The sequence below is a fragment of the Pseudophryne corroboree genome, chromosome 7 (genome assembly GCF_028390025.1).
Source record: "Pseudophryne corroboree isolate aPseCor3 chromosome 7, aPseCor3.hap2, whole genome shotgun sequence".
Lineage (NCBI taxonomy): Eukaryota > Metazoa > Chordata > Amphibia > Anura > Myobatrachidae > Pseudophryne > Pseudophryne corroboree.
Window position 1 is genome coordinate 433559983 of NC_086450.1, and position 17315 is coordinate 433577297.

General features: G+C 45.8%; 1 protein-coding gene across 3 annotated transcripts in view; it reads right to left on the reverse strand.

Moving 5' to 3' along the window:
* The window catches only part of LOC134945529 (somatostatin receptor type 5-like), a 534823-nt gene that overhangs the window by 489976 nt on the left and 27532 nt on the right, over nucleotides 1-17315 (reverse strand). For all 3 annotated transcript variants that reach the window (XR_010182124.1, XM_063934874.1, XM_063934875.1), the window contains exon 2: nucleotides 10191-10234. Coding sequence is in view for 1 of the 3 variants with exons in the window: in XM_063934875.1 (XP_063790945.1) it covers nucleotides 10191-10198 (8 nt within the window). In the remaining 2 variants the exon portion in view is untranslated. The remainder of the gene's footprint in view (nucleotides 1-10190; nucleotides 10235-17315) is intronic.

Below are 17315 nucleotides of genomic sequence, written 5' to 3' on the forward strand. Positions count from 1 at the left end.
TGGAGCTGGGGCCGCAGACAGAGACAGTGTGTTATATTAGATGTAGTGATGAGCGGGTTCGGTTTCTCGGAAACTGAACCCCCCCGAACTTCACGCTTTTTACACGGGTCCGAGGCAGACTCGGATCTTCCCGCCTTGCTCGGCTAACCCGAGCGCGCCCGAACGTCATCATCCCGCTGTCGGATTCTCGCGAGGCTCGTATTCTATCGCGAGACTCGGATTCTATATAAGGAGCCGCGCGTCGCCGCCATTTTCACACGTGCATTGAGATTGATAGGGAGAGGACGTGGCTGGCATCCTCTCCGTTTAGAGTAGACTAGAGAGTAGTAGAGAGTAGAGACACTTGATTTACTAATTTTGGGGAGCATATTAGGACGGAGTACTACTTGCTGATAGTGTGACCAGTGACCACCAGTTTAATTAATCCGTTCTCTGCCTGAAAAAAAACGATACACAGTGTGACACAGTCACATACCATATCTGTGCTCAGCCTCAGTGTGCCCTCAGTGTGCTGCATCATCTATGTAATACTGTATATCTGACTGTGCTGAGTGCTCACTGCTCACACAGCTTAATTGTGGGGGAGACTGGGGAGCAGTTATAGCAGGAGTACATATTTTAACAGTGCACACTTTTGCTGCCAGAGTGCCACTGCCAGTGCCAGTGTGACTGACCAGTGACCACTGACCACCAGTATATTGTGATTGTCTGCCTGAAAAAGTTAAACACTCGTCGTGTGGTGTTTTTATTCTATAAACGCATTCTGCTGACAGTGTCCAGCAGGTCCGTCATTATATAATATATACCTGTCCGGCTGCAGTAGTGATATATATATATATCTTATATCATTATCATCCAGTCTATATTAGCACTGCAGCAGACGCAGTACGGTAGTCCACGGCTGTAGCTACCTCTCTGTCGGCAGTCGCTCGTCCATCCATAATTGTATACCACCTACCCGTGGTGTTTTTTTTTTTCTATCTTCTTGATACTAGTAGCTTACTTTAGGAGTCTGCAGTGCTGAGCTGACAGTGTCCAGCAGGTCCGTCATTATATAATATATACCTGTCCGGCTGCAGTAGTGATATATATATATATATATTTTATATCATTATCATCCAGTCTATATTAGCAGCAGACGCAGTACCGTAGTCCACGGCTGTAGCTACCTCTGTGTCGGCAGTCGCTCGTCCATCCATAATTGTACACCACCTACCCGTGGTGTTTTTTTTTTCTTTTTCTATCTTCTTGATACTAGTAGCTTACTTTAGGAGTCTGCAGTGCTGAGCTGACAGTGTCCAGCAGGTCCGTCATTATATAATATATACCTGTCCGGCTGCAGTAGTGATATATATATATTTTATATCTCATTATCATCCAGTCTATATTAGCAGCAGACGCAGTACGGTAGTCCACGGCTGTAGCTACCTCTGTGTCGGCAGTCGCTAGTCCATCCATAATCGTATACCACCTACCTGTGGTGTTTTTTTTTTCTTCTATCTTCTTGATACTACTAGTAGCTTACTTTAGGAGTCTGCAGTGCTGAGCTGACAGTGTCCAGCAGGTCCGCCATTATATAATATATACCTGTCCGGCTGCAGTAGTGATATATATATATTGTTTATATCATTATCATCCAGTCTATATTAGCAGCAGACGCAGTACGGTAGTCCACGGCTGTAGCTACCTCTGTGTCGGCAGTCGCTCGTCCATCCATAATTGTATACCACCTACCCGTGGTGTTTTTTTTTTTCTATCTTCTTGATACTAGTAGCTTACTTTAGGAGTCTGCAGTGCTGAGCTGACAGTGTCCAGCAGGTCCGTCATTATATAATATATACCTGTCCGGCTGCAGTAGTGATATATATATATATATATATATTTTTTTATATCATTATCATCCAGTCTATATTAGCAGCAGACGCAGTACGGTAGTCCACGGCTGTAGCTACCTCTGTGTCGGCAGTCGCTAGTCCATCCATAATTGTATACCACCTACCTGTGGTGTTTTTTTTTTCTTTTTCTATCTTCTTGATACTAGTAGCTTACTTTAGGAGTCTGCAGTGCTGAGCTGACAGTGTCCAGCAGGTCCGTCATTATATAATATATACCTGTCCGGCTGCAGTAGTGATATATATATATTTTATATCTCATTATCATCCAGTCTATATTAGCAGCAGACGCAGTACGGTAGTCCACGGCTGTAGCTACCTCTGTGTCGGCAGTCGCTAGTCCATCCATAATTGTATACCACCTACCTGTGGTGTTTTTTTTTTCTATCTTCTTGATACTACTAGTAGCTTACTTTAGGAGTCTGCAGTGCTGAGCTGACAGTGTCCAGCAGGTCCGTCATTATATAATATATACCTGTCCGGCTGCAGTAGTGATATATATATATATTTTTAATATCATTATCATCCAGTCTATATTAGCAGCAGACGCAGTACGGTAGTCCACGGCTGTAGCTACCTCTGTGTCGGCAGTCGCTCGTCCATCCATAATTGTATACCACCTACCTGTGGTGTTTTTTTTTTTCTATCTTCTTGATACTACTAGTAGCTTACTTTAGGAGTCTGCAGTGCTGAGCTGACAGTGTCCAGCAGGTCCGTCATTATATAATATATACCTGTCCGGCTGCAGTAGTGATATATATATATATATATATTTTATATCATTATCATCCAGTCTATATTAGCAGCAGACGCAGTACGGTAGTCCACGGCTGTAGCTACCTCTGTGTCGGCAGTCGCTCGTCAATCCATAAGTATACTAGTATCCATCCATCTCCATTGTTTACCTGAGGTGCATTTTAGTTGTGCCTATTAAAATATGGAGAACAAAAATGTTGAGGTTCCAAAAATAGGGAAAGATCAAGATCGACTTCCACCTCGTGCTGAAGCTGCTGCCACTAGTCATGGCCGAGACGATGAAATGCCAGCAACGTCGTCTGCCAAGGCCGATGCCCAATGTCATAGTACAGAGCATGTAAAATCCAAAACACCAAATATCAGTAAAAAAAAGGACTCAAAAAGCTAAAATAAAATTGTCGGAGGAGAAGCGTAAACTTGCCAATATGCCATTTACCACACGGAGTGGCAAGGAACGGCTGAGGCCCTGGCCTATGTTCATGGCTAGTGGTTCAGCTTCACATGAGGATGGAAGCACTCAGCCTCTCGCTAGAAAAATGAAAAGACTCAAGCTGGCAAAAGCACAGCAAAGAACTGTGCGTTCTTCGAAATCACAAATCCACAAGGAGAGTCCAATTGTGTCGTTTGCGATGCCTGACCTTCCCAACACTGGACGTGAAGAGCATGCGCCTTCCACCATTTGCACGCCCCCTGCAAGTGCTGGAAGGAGCACCCGCAGTCCAGTTCCTGATAGTCAGATTGAAGATGTCAGTGTTGAAGTACACCAGGATGAGGAGGATATGGGTGTTGCTGGCGCTGGGGAGGAAATTGACCAGGAGGATTCTGATGGTGAGGTGGTTTGTTTAAGTCAGGCACCCGGGGAGTCACCTGTTGTCCGTGGGAGGAATAGGGCCATTGACATGCCTGGTGAAAATACCAAAAAAAATCAGCTCTTCGGTGTGGAAGTATTTCAACAGAAATGCGGACAACATTTGTCAAGCCGTGTGTTGCCTTTGTCAAGCTGTAATAAGTAGGGGTAAGGACGTTAACCACCTCGGAACATCCTCCCTTATACGTCACCTGCAGCGCATTCATCATAAGTCAGTGACAAGTTCAAAAACTTTGGGCGACAGCGGAAGCAGTCCACTGACCAGTAAATCCCTTCCTCTTGTAACCAAGCTCACGCAAACCACCCCACCAACTCCCTCAGTGTCAATTTCCTCCTTCCCCAGGAATGCCAATAGTCCTGCAGGCCATGTCACTGGCAATTATGATGAGTCCTCTCCTGCCTGGGATTCCTCCGATGCATCCTTGCGTGTAACGCCTACTGCTGCTGGCGCTGCTGTTGTTGCTGCTGGGAGTCGATGGTCATCCCAGAGGGGAAGTCGTACTCGTAAGACCACTTTTACTACTTCCACCAAGCAATTGACTGTCCAACAGTCCTTTGCGAGGAAGATGAAATATCACAGCAGTCATCCTGCTGCAAAGCGGATAACTGAAGCCTTGGCATCCTGGGCGGTGAGAAACGTGGTTCCGGTATCCATCATTACTGCAGAGGCAACTAGAGACTTGTTGGAGGTACTGTGTCCCCGGTACCAAATACCATCTAGGTTCCATTTCTCTAGGCAGGCGATACCGAAAATGTACACAGACCTCAGAAAAAGACTCACCAGTGTCCTAAAAAATGCAGTTGTACCCAATGTCCACTTAACCACGGACATGTGGAAAAGTGGAGCAGGGCAGACTCAGGACTATATGACTGTGGCAGCCCACTGAGTAGATGTATGGACTCCCGCCGCAAGAACAGCAGCGGCGGCACCAGTAGCAGCATCTCGCAAACGCCAACTCTTTCCTAGGCAGGCTACGCTTTGTATCACCGCTTTCCAGAATACGCACACAGCTAAAAACCTTTTACGGCAACTGAGGAAGATCATCGCAGAATGGCTTACCTCAATTGGACTCTCCTGTGGATTTGTGGCATCGGACAACGCCAGCAATATTGTGTGTGCATTAAATCTGGGCAAATTCCAGCACGTCCCATGTTTTGCACATACCTTGAATTTGGTGGTGCAGAATTATTTAAAAAACGACAGGGGCGTGCAAGAGATGCTGTCGGTGGCCAGAAGAATTGCGGGACACTTTCGGCGTACAGGCACCACGTACAGAAGACTGGAGCACCACCAAAAACGCCTGAACCTGCCCTGCCATCATCTGAAGCAAGAAGTGGTAACGAGGTGGAATTCAACCCTCTATATGCTTCAGAGGTTGGAGGAGCAGCAAAAGGCCATTCAAGCCTATACAACTGAGCACGACATAGGAGGTGGAATGCACCTGTCTCAAGCGCAGTGGAGAATGATTTCAACGTTGTGCAAGGTTCTGCAACCTTTTGAACTTGCCACACGTGAAGTCAGTTCAGACACTGCCAGCCTGAGTCAGGTCATTCCCCTCATCAGGCTTTTGCAGAAGAAGCTGGAGACATTGAAGGAGGAGCTAACACAGAGCGATTCCGCTAGGCATGTGGGACTTGTGGATGGAGCCCTTAATTCGCTTAACAAGGATTCACGGGTGGTCAATCTGTTGAAATCAGAGCACTACATTTTGGCCACCGTGCTCGATCCTAGATTTAAAACCTACCTTGGATCTCTCTTTCCGGCAGACACAAGTCTGCTGGGGTTCAAAGAACTGCTGGTGACAAAATTGTCAAGTCAAGCGGAACGCGACCTGTCAACATCTCCTCCTTCACATTCTCCTGCAACTGGGGGTGCGAGGAAAAGGCTCAGAATTCCGAGCCCACCCGCTGGCGGTGATGCAGGGCAGTCTGGAGCGACTGCTGATGCTGACATCTGGTCCGGACTGAAGGACCTGCCAACGATTACGGACATGTCGTCTACTGTCACTGCATATGATTCTCTCCCCATTGAAAGAATGGTGGAGGATTATATGAGTGACCGCATCCAAGTAGGCACGTCAGACAGTCCGTACTTATACTGGCAGGAAAAAGAGGCAATTTGGAGGCCCTTGCACAAACTGGCTTTATTCTACCTAAGTTGCCCTCCCACAAGTGTGTACTCCGAAAGAGTATTTAGTGCCGCCGCTCACCTTGTCAGCAATCGGCGTACGAGGTTACATCCAGAAAATGTGGAGAAGAAGATGTTCATTAAAATGAATTATAATCAATTCCTCCGTGGAGACACTGACCAGCAGCAATTGCCTCCACAAAGTACACAGGGAGCTGAGATGGTGGATTCCAGTGGGGACGAATTGATAATCTGTGAGGAGGGGGATGTACACGGTGATATATCGGAGGATGATGATGAGGTGGACATCTTGCCTCTGTAGAGCCAGTTTGTGCAAGGAGAGATTAATTGCTTCTTTTTTGGTGGGGGTCCAAACCAACCCGTCATTTCAGTCACAGTCGTGTGGCAGACCCTGTCACTGAAATGATGGGTTGGTTAAAGTGTGCATGTCCTGTTTATACAACATAAGGGTGGGTGGGAGGGCCCAAGGACAATTCCATCTTGCACCTCTTTTTTCTTTCATTTTTCTTTGCGTCATGTGCTGTTTGGGGGGTGTTTTTTGGAAGGGCCATCCTGCGTGACACTGCAGTGCCACTCCTAGATGGGCCAGGTGTTTGTGTCGGCCACTAGGGTCGCTTAGCTTACTCACACAGCTACCTCATTGCGCCTCTTTTTTTCTTTGCGTCATGTGCTGTTTGGGGAGTGTTTTTTGGAAGGGCCATCCTGCGTGACACTGCAGTGCCACTCCTAGATGGGCCAGGTGTTTGTGTCGGCCACTAGGGTCGCTTAGCTTACTCACACAGCTACCTCATTGCGCCTCTTTTTTTCTTTGCGTCATGTGCTGTTTGGGGAGTGTTTTTTGGAAGGGCCATCCTGCGTGACACTGCAGTGCCACTCCTAGATGGGCCAGGTGTTTGTGTCGGCCACTAGGGTCGCTTAGCTTACTCACACAGCTACCTCATTGCGCCTCTTTTTTTCTTTGCGTCATGTGCTGTTTGGGGAGTGTTTTTTGGAAGGGCCATCCTGCGTGACACTGCAGTGCCACTCCTAGATGGGCCAGGTGTTTGTGTCAGCCACTTGGGTCGCTTAGCTTAGCCATCCAGCGACCTCGGTGCAAATTTTAGGACTAAAAATAATATTGTGAGGTGTGAGGTGTTCAGAATAGACTGAAAATGAGTGGAAATTATGGTTATTGAGGTTAATAATACTTTGGGATCAAAATGACCCCCAAATTCTATGATTTAAGCTATTTTTTAGGGTTTTTTGAAAAAAACACCCGAATCCAAAACACACCCGAATCCGACAAAAAAAATTCGGTGAGGTTTTGCCAAAACGCGTTCGAACCCAAAACACGGCCGCGGAACCGAACCCAAAACCAAAACACAAAACCCGAAAAATTTCCGGTGCTCATCACTAATTAGATGCTGATGCAACAGTGACGTAGGCACCGGTGCCTCTGTGTGCATCCACATCTGCCTGCATGCCTGTTGCCTAACACAGGAAGTATGAGTTGGACCTTTTGTTTCCAAGGGGGTGCAGCTTATAGGGCCTGAGTCGGAGGTGGCGGTGTCTGTGTATGCTTCTCTTGCTAGCTGCACATCTGCAACTTTCTGCTAGAGAAGCGCGCTGACCCCCATGTTTTGGTTTTGGGTCTGTATTCATTTTCTGTTTTCATTTTGGTTCTGATTTTGCAAAGCTACCCTCATTTGTTTGGATTTGGATCTGTATTTTTTTTTTTTTTTTAAATGCTAAAAACAGTTAATATCATGAAATTTGGGTCTGTTTTTGCAGTGACACAAACACATGGCAGTTTATAGCATATCTATGAAACATTGCCACACAGCAGTGGCAGAAAAGAAAAGTGTTGCAAGATGGATTGTCCCAGGGGCCTCCCACCCACCCTTATGTTGGATATTATAAAGAACATGCACAGTTTAATAAACCAAGCATTTCAGTGACAGGGACTGACACTTTTGTGGCTGAAGTGCTTAGTTTGTTTGGGCACCCCACAAAATAAGCTACCAATGGGCTAAAGGCAGCTAACAGTGTTGTTTTTTTAATGATCTCTTCTCCACAGTGGGAAGATGTTGTCATTATCATCCTCATCAGTGTTCATCCTCACACAATATTAACTGATCACTGCTGGAGTTCACCATTACAGTCTCTGTACTTAGATGTAATTGGCGGAAAAGGCCATCCCCATGGAATTTGTAGTTCATTGCTATGAACATCATCTTTTCTACATTTTGAAGATGTAGCCTCACCGGCTGTGTCAAAACTCTTTCCGAGTACACACTTCAGGTTGGGCAGCTTAAGTAAAGCATAGTGAGTTTGTACAAGGGCCTCCAAATTGCCTTATTTTCCTCCCAGCAGTCAAAGGGACTGTCTGACATGCTCACTAGCAGTGGCGGCTCCAGGGGAGGGGCTGCAGGTCAGTTCAAATTTCAAATAGGGGAGCCACACCAACTGTCACCAACTGCCATTCCAAACTGACTCACTGGCAGTTGGTATGGCTACCCTATTTGAATTTTGAACTGAGCTGCAGCCCCACCTCTGGAGCCGCCCCTGCTCACTAGTACACTGTCCATAAATCAATCCTCCTACCATTCTAATGCCTGAACCGGAACAACACACACAAGTTTAGAGCGAAAAAAAAGAAAAAAGTTCTGTTTTTTAATAAATGGCAACAACTTCACACTGCGACTCTCACAGCGTTTACAAACTATTAATGTGGTGGCCCTAAACACACACACGTTTTATAAAAAAAGAGAGATTATAACATGCGGTGAGCGAAGCGAGCCATCATGTCCACAGCGTGGCGAGCACAGCGAGAAGCGAGCCCGCAAGGGGCCTTGATACACTCGCCATGTTGGCGGCATTCTAGTGTCATACTAATCCCGCTATGCTATGTAAGCTTGCAGCACTGGGAAGGGGGGGGGGGGGTATTCTTGGTAGTCCCGGACAAGTACATCCATAATATTTGTGAGTGCCCCCACGAAATGAGTGTTTTCTGGAATTATCCCACAAAGATACTTTAATAAGTGTGATCCCTAGTGACTTATAGATCATGAACAGCCCTTTGTGATGATATCTAATAAAATGTTGTTGCCGCTGTTTCGGGTGGGGCAATGTTCTTTGGGTGTATGGTGTTAAAGACAAACACAAACAGTGTCTCAATAAAGCAAAACATTTATTAATTAGTAATTTGATGAGTATACTTAGCTTTCAGTATGTTTTCAAGCAATATGTTCAATCAGCTGTGGAATCCAGGAGCCATGGTCTCGATTTGAGCTAGATAAGTCAGAATATTGGCCCTCATTCCGAGTCGTTCGCTCGGTATTTTTCATCGCATCGCAGTGAAATTCCGCTTAGTGCGCATGCGCAATATTCGCACTGCGACTGCGCCAAGTATCTTTGCTATGAAGATAGTATTTTTACTCACGGCTTTTTCATCGCTCCGGCGATCGTAATGTGATTGACAGGAAATGGGTGTTACTGGGCGGAAACACGGCGTTTTATGGGCGTGTGGCTGAAAACGCTACCGTTTCCGGAAAAAACGCAGGAGTGGCCGGAGAAACGGGGGAGTGGTTGGGCGAACGCTGGGTGTGTTTGTGACGTCAAACCAGGAACGACAAGCACTGAACTGATCGCACAGGCAGAGTAAGTGTGGAGCTACTCTAAAACTGCTAAGTAGTTTGTGATCGCAATATTGCGAATACATCGGTCGCAATTTTAAGATGCTAAGATACACTCCCAGCAGGCGGCGGCTTAGCGTGTGTAACTCTGCTAAATTCGCCTTGCGACCGATCAACTCGGAATGAGGGCCATTGGCTGTGCGTCATACCACCAAGGATGAGGCTACAGCTTAGATGCAGTTCCTCAGCCTATACAGATAGAGAACAATAGACCCAGATATCACGTACGTATTAGGGTATAAACATTATCAGTAGTTTCAAGCACAATCTTAAAACAAATGCAGTAGCAGTGGAACATAAAGAGAAACAAGATAAACCACAGATATTCTTGCGTCATGGGACTTTCCAGTTCTTTTCTCTGTGTCAGACAAACAACAAATACAAGTTTAAAGCAATAAAATGGAGGATTAAGCGCCATTTTGTTCAACACCATCACAGCCGCTTATCAATACAAAATTCCCTTATCACCATAGTTTATCCCCAGGATTGCTCAGGCTCAGCAAATACTGTGGTGATAAAGGGAATACTTTAGTCACTGTGAGAAGCATCATGAGGTCTTCATCCGGATCTGCCTCTATCACGGCAAGGATCCCTCAGGCTTGTCTCTCACAATTCCAACAAGTCTGAACCTTTAACAACAGAACTGCATGTAAAGGGCAGATGTTTTTTGGTGTCCCACTTTCAGACAAGATGCTTTAATAACATTCACAGCCACACTCAGCCGCCACAATATCTGAATTATTGTGTACCAGAAATACACTCTGACAACAATACATACAGCAGAAAATTGGAAGCTTGGAAAGATCATTTGCAGCAACAATGGATGCTATTAGTTACTACAAAGTTATCACCTGCTCATCAGCCGCCGATTCAGGTAGAAGCGTTCAGAGCCTTCCTATAAAGTGAGAGGAAATAATATGTTTTATAGTCCTCAATCAATTCTCTGAAACTCTTATCGTTGGTTTATAATGATCAATCCATTGTGTGGAGAATCCTTGGAATGATTTGAGAAAGTGTCACAATGGCATTGTACGAGTAAACGTCAAAATCCATAGACTGTGAGGACAATGTGACATATAGATGTTTATCTCAGGCTGCTATTCAGCAGGATCGGTTAAAAAAATCTCTCTGCGTGATGGTGAAACTGGATAGCGCAGTGAAGATACTGTTTGCCGAGATGTGCAAATGTGCTCTGTGCTGCCTGGGACTCGGAATTGGTTTTACACTGATGGATATAGGATAGGGTAAAAAGCAGAATATTGTCCTATGTAGAAGAATGACAAAAGAAAAAGAGATCCTTCCTAAGGCGCTGCAAAAGAGCAGCAAATAGACACTACCAAATAGGACACCAACCTATAAATACAATATGTAGCAAAGAAAAGGTACAATCTCAATTTTTGCGCTCCAATTGTCCCTTCACTTGAGTTGTCCTCACACCGATATAAGGGTTTACATGGAACAAAGAATTAAACATATCATAGTGTAATACTGTGTATAACCAAAGTTCTTTCCACTGTGTTAACGAGGAATAAAGTGATGGAGAACAGTCCCAGAAGAGATCAGACGTCCACCTTCTTATAGGGTCACCAGAGTGATGTGATGGGGACTTGACAGATTTCTTACATGTATGCTTACTTGTATCAATGTAGTAGAACACCCATAAAGGTTTCTTTAATGAAGATGATGTTCTTCTTAAACTATATGATGCAGTTGGATACCACTCATGCAGTATTATGTGAAAATTAAAAAAGGGAGGCCAATTAGGGCAAACCAAACCCTTTTTATTTCTTAAAAAATACAAACAGACAAACAGTCATACCCACATTGGGAAAAAGAGATGGACTTCAGCTGACAAAGTAAAATCCGGAAATTACAATGCCATATGTTCCCCTCAGTGGATATGCTGGTGTAAAACATCAATGTAACACTGTATCTACTACATTGATACAAGTAAGCATACATGTAAGAAATCTGTCAAGTCCCCATCACATCACTCTGGTGACCCTATAAGAAGGTGGACGTCTGATCTCTTCTGGGACTGTTCTCCATCACTTTATTCCTTGTTAACACAGTGGAAAGAACTTTGGTTATACACAGTATTACACTATGATATGTTTAATTCTTTGTTCCATGTAAACCCTGATATCCTATGTAGAAGAGTCCAACTTTCTGGTGCATGTGCGACACAAGGGGTCCTTCATCATGGAGACTGCACACATTCCCCCTCATCTCATAAAATGCCCATGATCCCCCATAAACACTTTTCCTGACAATCTTTGAACTACAGGCTGTGAACGTCAAACCTTCAACTTGAATTTCAAGTTGAAATGCACATTAAGATGAATAGCTTAGCAGAGAGATAAATGCATACAACAGACAACTCCTGGAAACGTCTGGGAGACTCCCTAATTTTTATGGAGTCTGATGGACCCCCAGATGAGAATGTGACCCTCACTTCCTCTTAAAATGGGAGAAACGAGTACCATAATGGCACGAATCGCTGGTTCATGAGGAGAGGGCAGGGCTTATAATACGCAATGCTGTACTAATGACAAGAATACTCACCTTCCCCCTTCCAATTCCATCATCGATTAGATTCATCTCTCCTCTGGGAGGTAATGTCTCACACCTTGATGGTCGAACCAACACTGTATTTCATTATTTTACATATGGTTTGTCCAAATTTGGAATGTTATAATAATTCTGGTTTCTGGAGCAGTTCTATCATCTCTAGTAATCATTTCATCCAAACAGAAATGATCACTGGGGATTTCCTAGATCTCACACCACAAGCATTGTATTGTTCTCCTAGTTTGGAGGAGCAATGCAAATATTAAATTTAGTTTTGTGGAGCTAGATTTTTTTAGATAAAGGGGCTGCTGATCATGGGGTATTTTAAAGACGTTCCTACATGGAAGGCCTCAAAGCCTGAGCCCTTGAGTGATCATTTAGTTGCAGTGCTACAGTATACAAGGCGTAATTGAGGTCCACTATGAGGAGCACTGCTAAACAATTTAATAAGGATGACATTTCCAGGGGAGACATAGAAGCCTGGCCAATTTTTTTAAGTAACTTTGTGCGTTTTAGCCATGGTGCATAAAACATGGTGATATACTGTACCACATAGGCCCTCATTCCGAGTTGATCACTCGCTAGCAACTTTTTGCAGCGCTGCGATCAGATAGTCGCCGCCTATTCAGAAGTTTTTTGCAGTTTCTGAATAGCTCTGGACTTACTCATCCGCTGCGATCACTTCAGTCTTTTTGGTCCCGGAACTGATGTCAGACACTTGCCCTGCAAACGCTTGGACACGCCTGCGTTTTTCCCATCACTCCCAGAAAACGGTCAGTTGACACCCACAAATGCCCTCTTTCTGTCAATCACCTTGCAATCGGCTGTGCGAATGGATTCTTCGCCCAGCACAGATCCTCTTTGTACCCGTACAACGCGCCTGCGCATTGCGGTGCATACGCATGTGCAGTTTTGCCGAGATTTAACCTGATCGCAGCACTGCAAAAAGTTGCTAGCGAGCGATCAACTCGGAATGACCCCCCCAATAGATCGTTATGAGCGATGATCCAGTAAAATTTAGCATGTAACAAAATATGTGGCAATTCTGTGAAATAACATTCTGGACAGTAGTTGGACATTTGAGTTTCATGGATTGTACAGTATATAGCGGGTAATTCCAAGTTGATCGCAGCAGGAAATTTTTTAGCAGTTGGGCAAAACCATGGCCCTCATTCTGAGTTGATCGCTCGTTATTTTCCTTCGCATCGGTGCGATTTTCCGCTAACTGCGCATGCGCAATGTTCGCACTACGGCTGCGCCAAGTAAATTTGCTAAGAAGTTTGGTATTTTACTCACGGCATTACGAGGTTTTTTCTTCGTTCTGGTGATCGGAGTGTGATTGACAGGAAGTGGGTGTTTCTGGGCAGAAACTGGCCGTTTTATGGGTGTGTGTGAAAAAACGCTGCCGTTTCTGGGAAAAACGCGGGAGTGGCTGGAGAAACGGGGGAGGGCCTGGGCGAACGCTGGGTGTGTTTGTGACGTCAAACCAGGAACGAAACTGACTGAACTGATCGCAGTGGCAGAGTAAGTGTCGAGCGACTCAGAAACTGCTAAGAAATTTCTATTTGCAATTTTGCGAATCTTTCGTTCGCAATTCTGCTAAGCTAAGATTCACTCCCAGAGGGCGGCGGCTTAGCGTGTGCACTGCTGCGAAAAGCGGCTAGCGAGCGAACAACTCGGAATGAGGGTCCATGTGCACTGCAGGGGAGGCAGATTTAACATGTGCAGAGAGAGTAAGGGGCCCTACTCACAGGCCGACCCGCCGCCGAGCTGCCCGACGGCGGATATGGCCGACGAGCGACCCGGCGGCGGGGGGGCAGTGACGGGGGGAGTGAAGTTTCTTCACTCCCCCCGTCACGCGGCTCCATAGAACTGCAGGCAAATATGGACGAGATCGTCCATATTGGCCTGCATGCACAGCCGACGGGGGACCAGCGATGAACGAGCGCGGGACCGCGCATCGTTCATCGCTGGAGCCTCCACATTGAAAGATATGAACAATTTCTCGTTCATTTATGAACGAGATCGTTCATATCCTTCAAAAAATCGGCCAGTGTGTAGGGCCTATTAGATTTGGGTGGGGTGTGTTCAATCTGCAATCTAAATTGCAGTGTAAAAATAAAGCAGCCAGTATTTACCCTGCACAGAAACAAAATAACCCACCCAAATCTAACTCTCTCTGCAAATGATATATCTGCCCCCCCCCCCCCCCCCCGCAGTGCACATGGTTTTGCCCAACTGCTAAAAAATTTCCTGCTGCGATCAACTTAGAATTACCCCCATAGCACGTTCCTGAGGCAAAAACAGTCATTTTTTACTACTTAAGAACAAATGCAGTATTTGAAACAGGTGTAATAACGTGGTTTATTGAGGAATGAGGTGAATATTTTGGGGAGCAGTGTTGCTTGTCTCTAGGTCTACACAGACTTATTTTTAATCATCTGCAGACCTCGGCTTCATTTAAATGAAATTAAGAATGTATTTTCTACCAACATCCTAACTGCAATACAAGGAGAGCAAGGGAGCACACTGCAGCCGATCTTACTTAGCCGTACTTAGTAAAAGCTGTTAAACATCTTAGTGATATTTGGTGGACCCCTTTCTTTGAAAGTAAAGCATTCATAACCTAGAACCAGAAATAACGACACTGAGACTTGAATTTTGGCAGAAAATTGCTAGCTATTTATTTGTCCCTATCCATTAGGAAACCTGTAATAAAGAAATTAATTTAATATGCCGCTCCAGCTGGCATATGGTGGCGGCCCAAAAGAACGGCTCAATTAATCTGAATTAACTTTAAATAACTAACCCTATAAATTTACTAAAACTTACTATAAACCGGTAATAGGTGACAACTCAACCCCCACAGTGACTACCCACCGCTCCTGGGTGCCCTGCCGCTGCCTTCCCGGACGGGTGGTCAAGCGGCCATAAGTCGATGGAGGTGAGTGCACCTAAACCACAACAAACTGTAAAAAACACTACAGTTTTCCCTACAATACAAAACTGCCGTTCTTTTCCGCCAATAAATAGCCAACGAAAACAGCCAACAACTTAAAGCCAAAGCCCACGTGCCACAAATTCTTAATACCAGGGCGGGAGGGTGGGAAAGCAAATCACCAAGAGACTTAAGATGGCCTCTCCTTCCCTATATATAGCAAACCCTCCCCCTAAAGAAGGCTGTACTTTCCTCACAGCTAGGTCCACCCCTCCCCAGATGTTTAACTCTTTCCTCTCCTATGCAGTCAATACTCTCTCCTAAACATCTTAGTGATATTTGGTGGACCCCTTTCTTTGAAAGTAAAGCATTCATAACCTAGAACCAGAAATAACGACACTGAGACTTGAATTTTGGCAGAAAATTGCTAGCTATTTATTTGTCCCTATCCATTAGGAAACCTGTAATAAAGAAATTAATTTAATATGCCGCTCCAGCTGGCATATGGTGGCGGCCCAAAAGAACGGCTCAATTAATCTGAATTAACTTTAAATAACTAACCCTATAAATTTACTAAAACTTACTATAAACCGGTAATAGGTGACAACTCAACCCCCACAGTGACTACCCACCGCTCCTGGGTGCCCTGCCGCTGCCTTCCCGGACGGGTGGTCAAGCGGCCATAAGTCGATGGAGGTGAGTGCACCTAAACCACAACAAACTGTAAAAAACACTACAGTTTTCCCTACAATACAAAACTGCCGTTCTTTTCCGCCAACAGCGAAAGACTCATCCCCAAAGTCTTTCGCACCGCCACCATAAACCTACCCTAACTCCTGCAAAGCGAAACCTAGATCCTCCAGAAAAAACATCATCCCCTCATTGGATAGATGTACTCCATCGCGCCGGAAAAGGTGGCTGTCTCTGAACCGTATCCTCGGGTGGCGAACCACCCTCCCACCGTGGGACAGCACCCACTTTGCCACCGCTCCGTTCACCTTTTTCCGGGCCTCATCAATCTGGCGACCATCCGCCACACCCCTCCAACACAATCTTGGCACCATCATGGAAAAAACCAACACACAATTGGTCCATGCCGCGGTCACACTTGCCAGATCCTGTATCATGGCCCACCGCAGATCCAAGGATGTCCTCTTCCCCAGGTCGTTGCCACCTAGATGGACAACCAAAACCCTAGGGACTCCATGCTTGCTGGCCTGACTCACTAACCTACTCCTCAGCTCACCCCACATCATTCCTCGCCAGCCAAGCCATCTGACACCCTGTGTTCCTAGCAATGCCTGAGACCCTTCCGAGGCCACAAACCTGGCCGCCCAGTAAATGTAAGAGTGGCCAACCACCCAAATGGGCAAATAGTCTCCGAACCATCCTGAAGGGAAAAAGAGGGGTAGAATTGATTACTAAGAGGCTTATTAATTGTTTATACTGAAGGATCTGCCAAAAAAGAAAACTTTAGATCTCGCCATTGCAGCAGTCACGGCCTAGCTGACTGCACCATGTTCCGTTGCCAATTTAAAGCGCAATTAAAGACACAAAGGGGAAGGATCAAATAAAACAAACGAAATAAAAAAGGGGGGGGGGATATAAAATGGGAAACACATGTAATAACTCAGCTGGAGGTGAAACGTAAAGACCTGCTGAGGGACTCTGATTAGACCAAATTAGCCGAATTATAGATTAGAATTCAGTCCGTCAAGTCAGGCAAAAAATCGTAAATAACTCCAGACCCCCGCTGCCGACTCATGCCAGCAACGGCGAGTAGCTAATCCCTGAGTAGGATAAAAAAGGGGGAACACCAACAGACGCACATCACCATAAAATCACAGAACTGGAACAACGTAATACATTGCCATTTAAACAAAGCCCCAAGCGCAAACCGACCTCTCATGTGACGGGGCGAATATATCGTCTGTAACTTGACGACTTCCATCGCCCCACCGCTTGGATTTCAGTTCTGGAGCAACCCGCCGCAGCAGCCGACGTCGCTGCGCCTATGCGAAAGGAATGGGTACCGAAAGCAGTGGGTGGGAGGCCCAAGCCCGCCAAACAACGACTCAGCATCCAACGAAACTGGTATTTCGTGACTGGCAGCCCATCATAATGCAACAGCCAAGACCCCTCCTTAACGGGTCGCACCACCACATATTGCCTTGCCAGCCAACTGGGCAAACGCTCTCCTCTAGCGCTGGAACCATTGTAACCCAGCGCCCTCTCCCCACTTGATCCGTCTTGGAGCGTCGCAACCTGCACAGCAAGGACCTCTCACCCACTACCACGTCCCCGACCAGCATGCGCGAATCTGCTCTCTTGGAAGGCGCTACCAACTCAGAAACTCGAAAGGCCCCGTGGTAAGCCATTGAGAACGCCAAACTAAACAAAAGCGTCTCAAACCTGGACGACGCGACTCGCCCTACCGCCTCGATGACGGCTGGCAACAAAGCCGCAT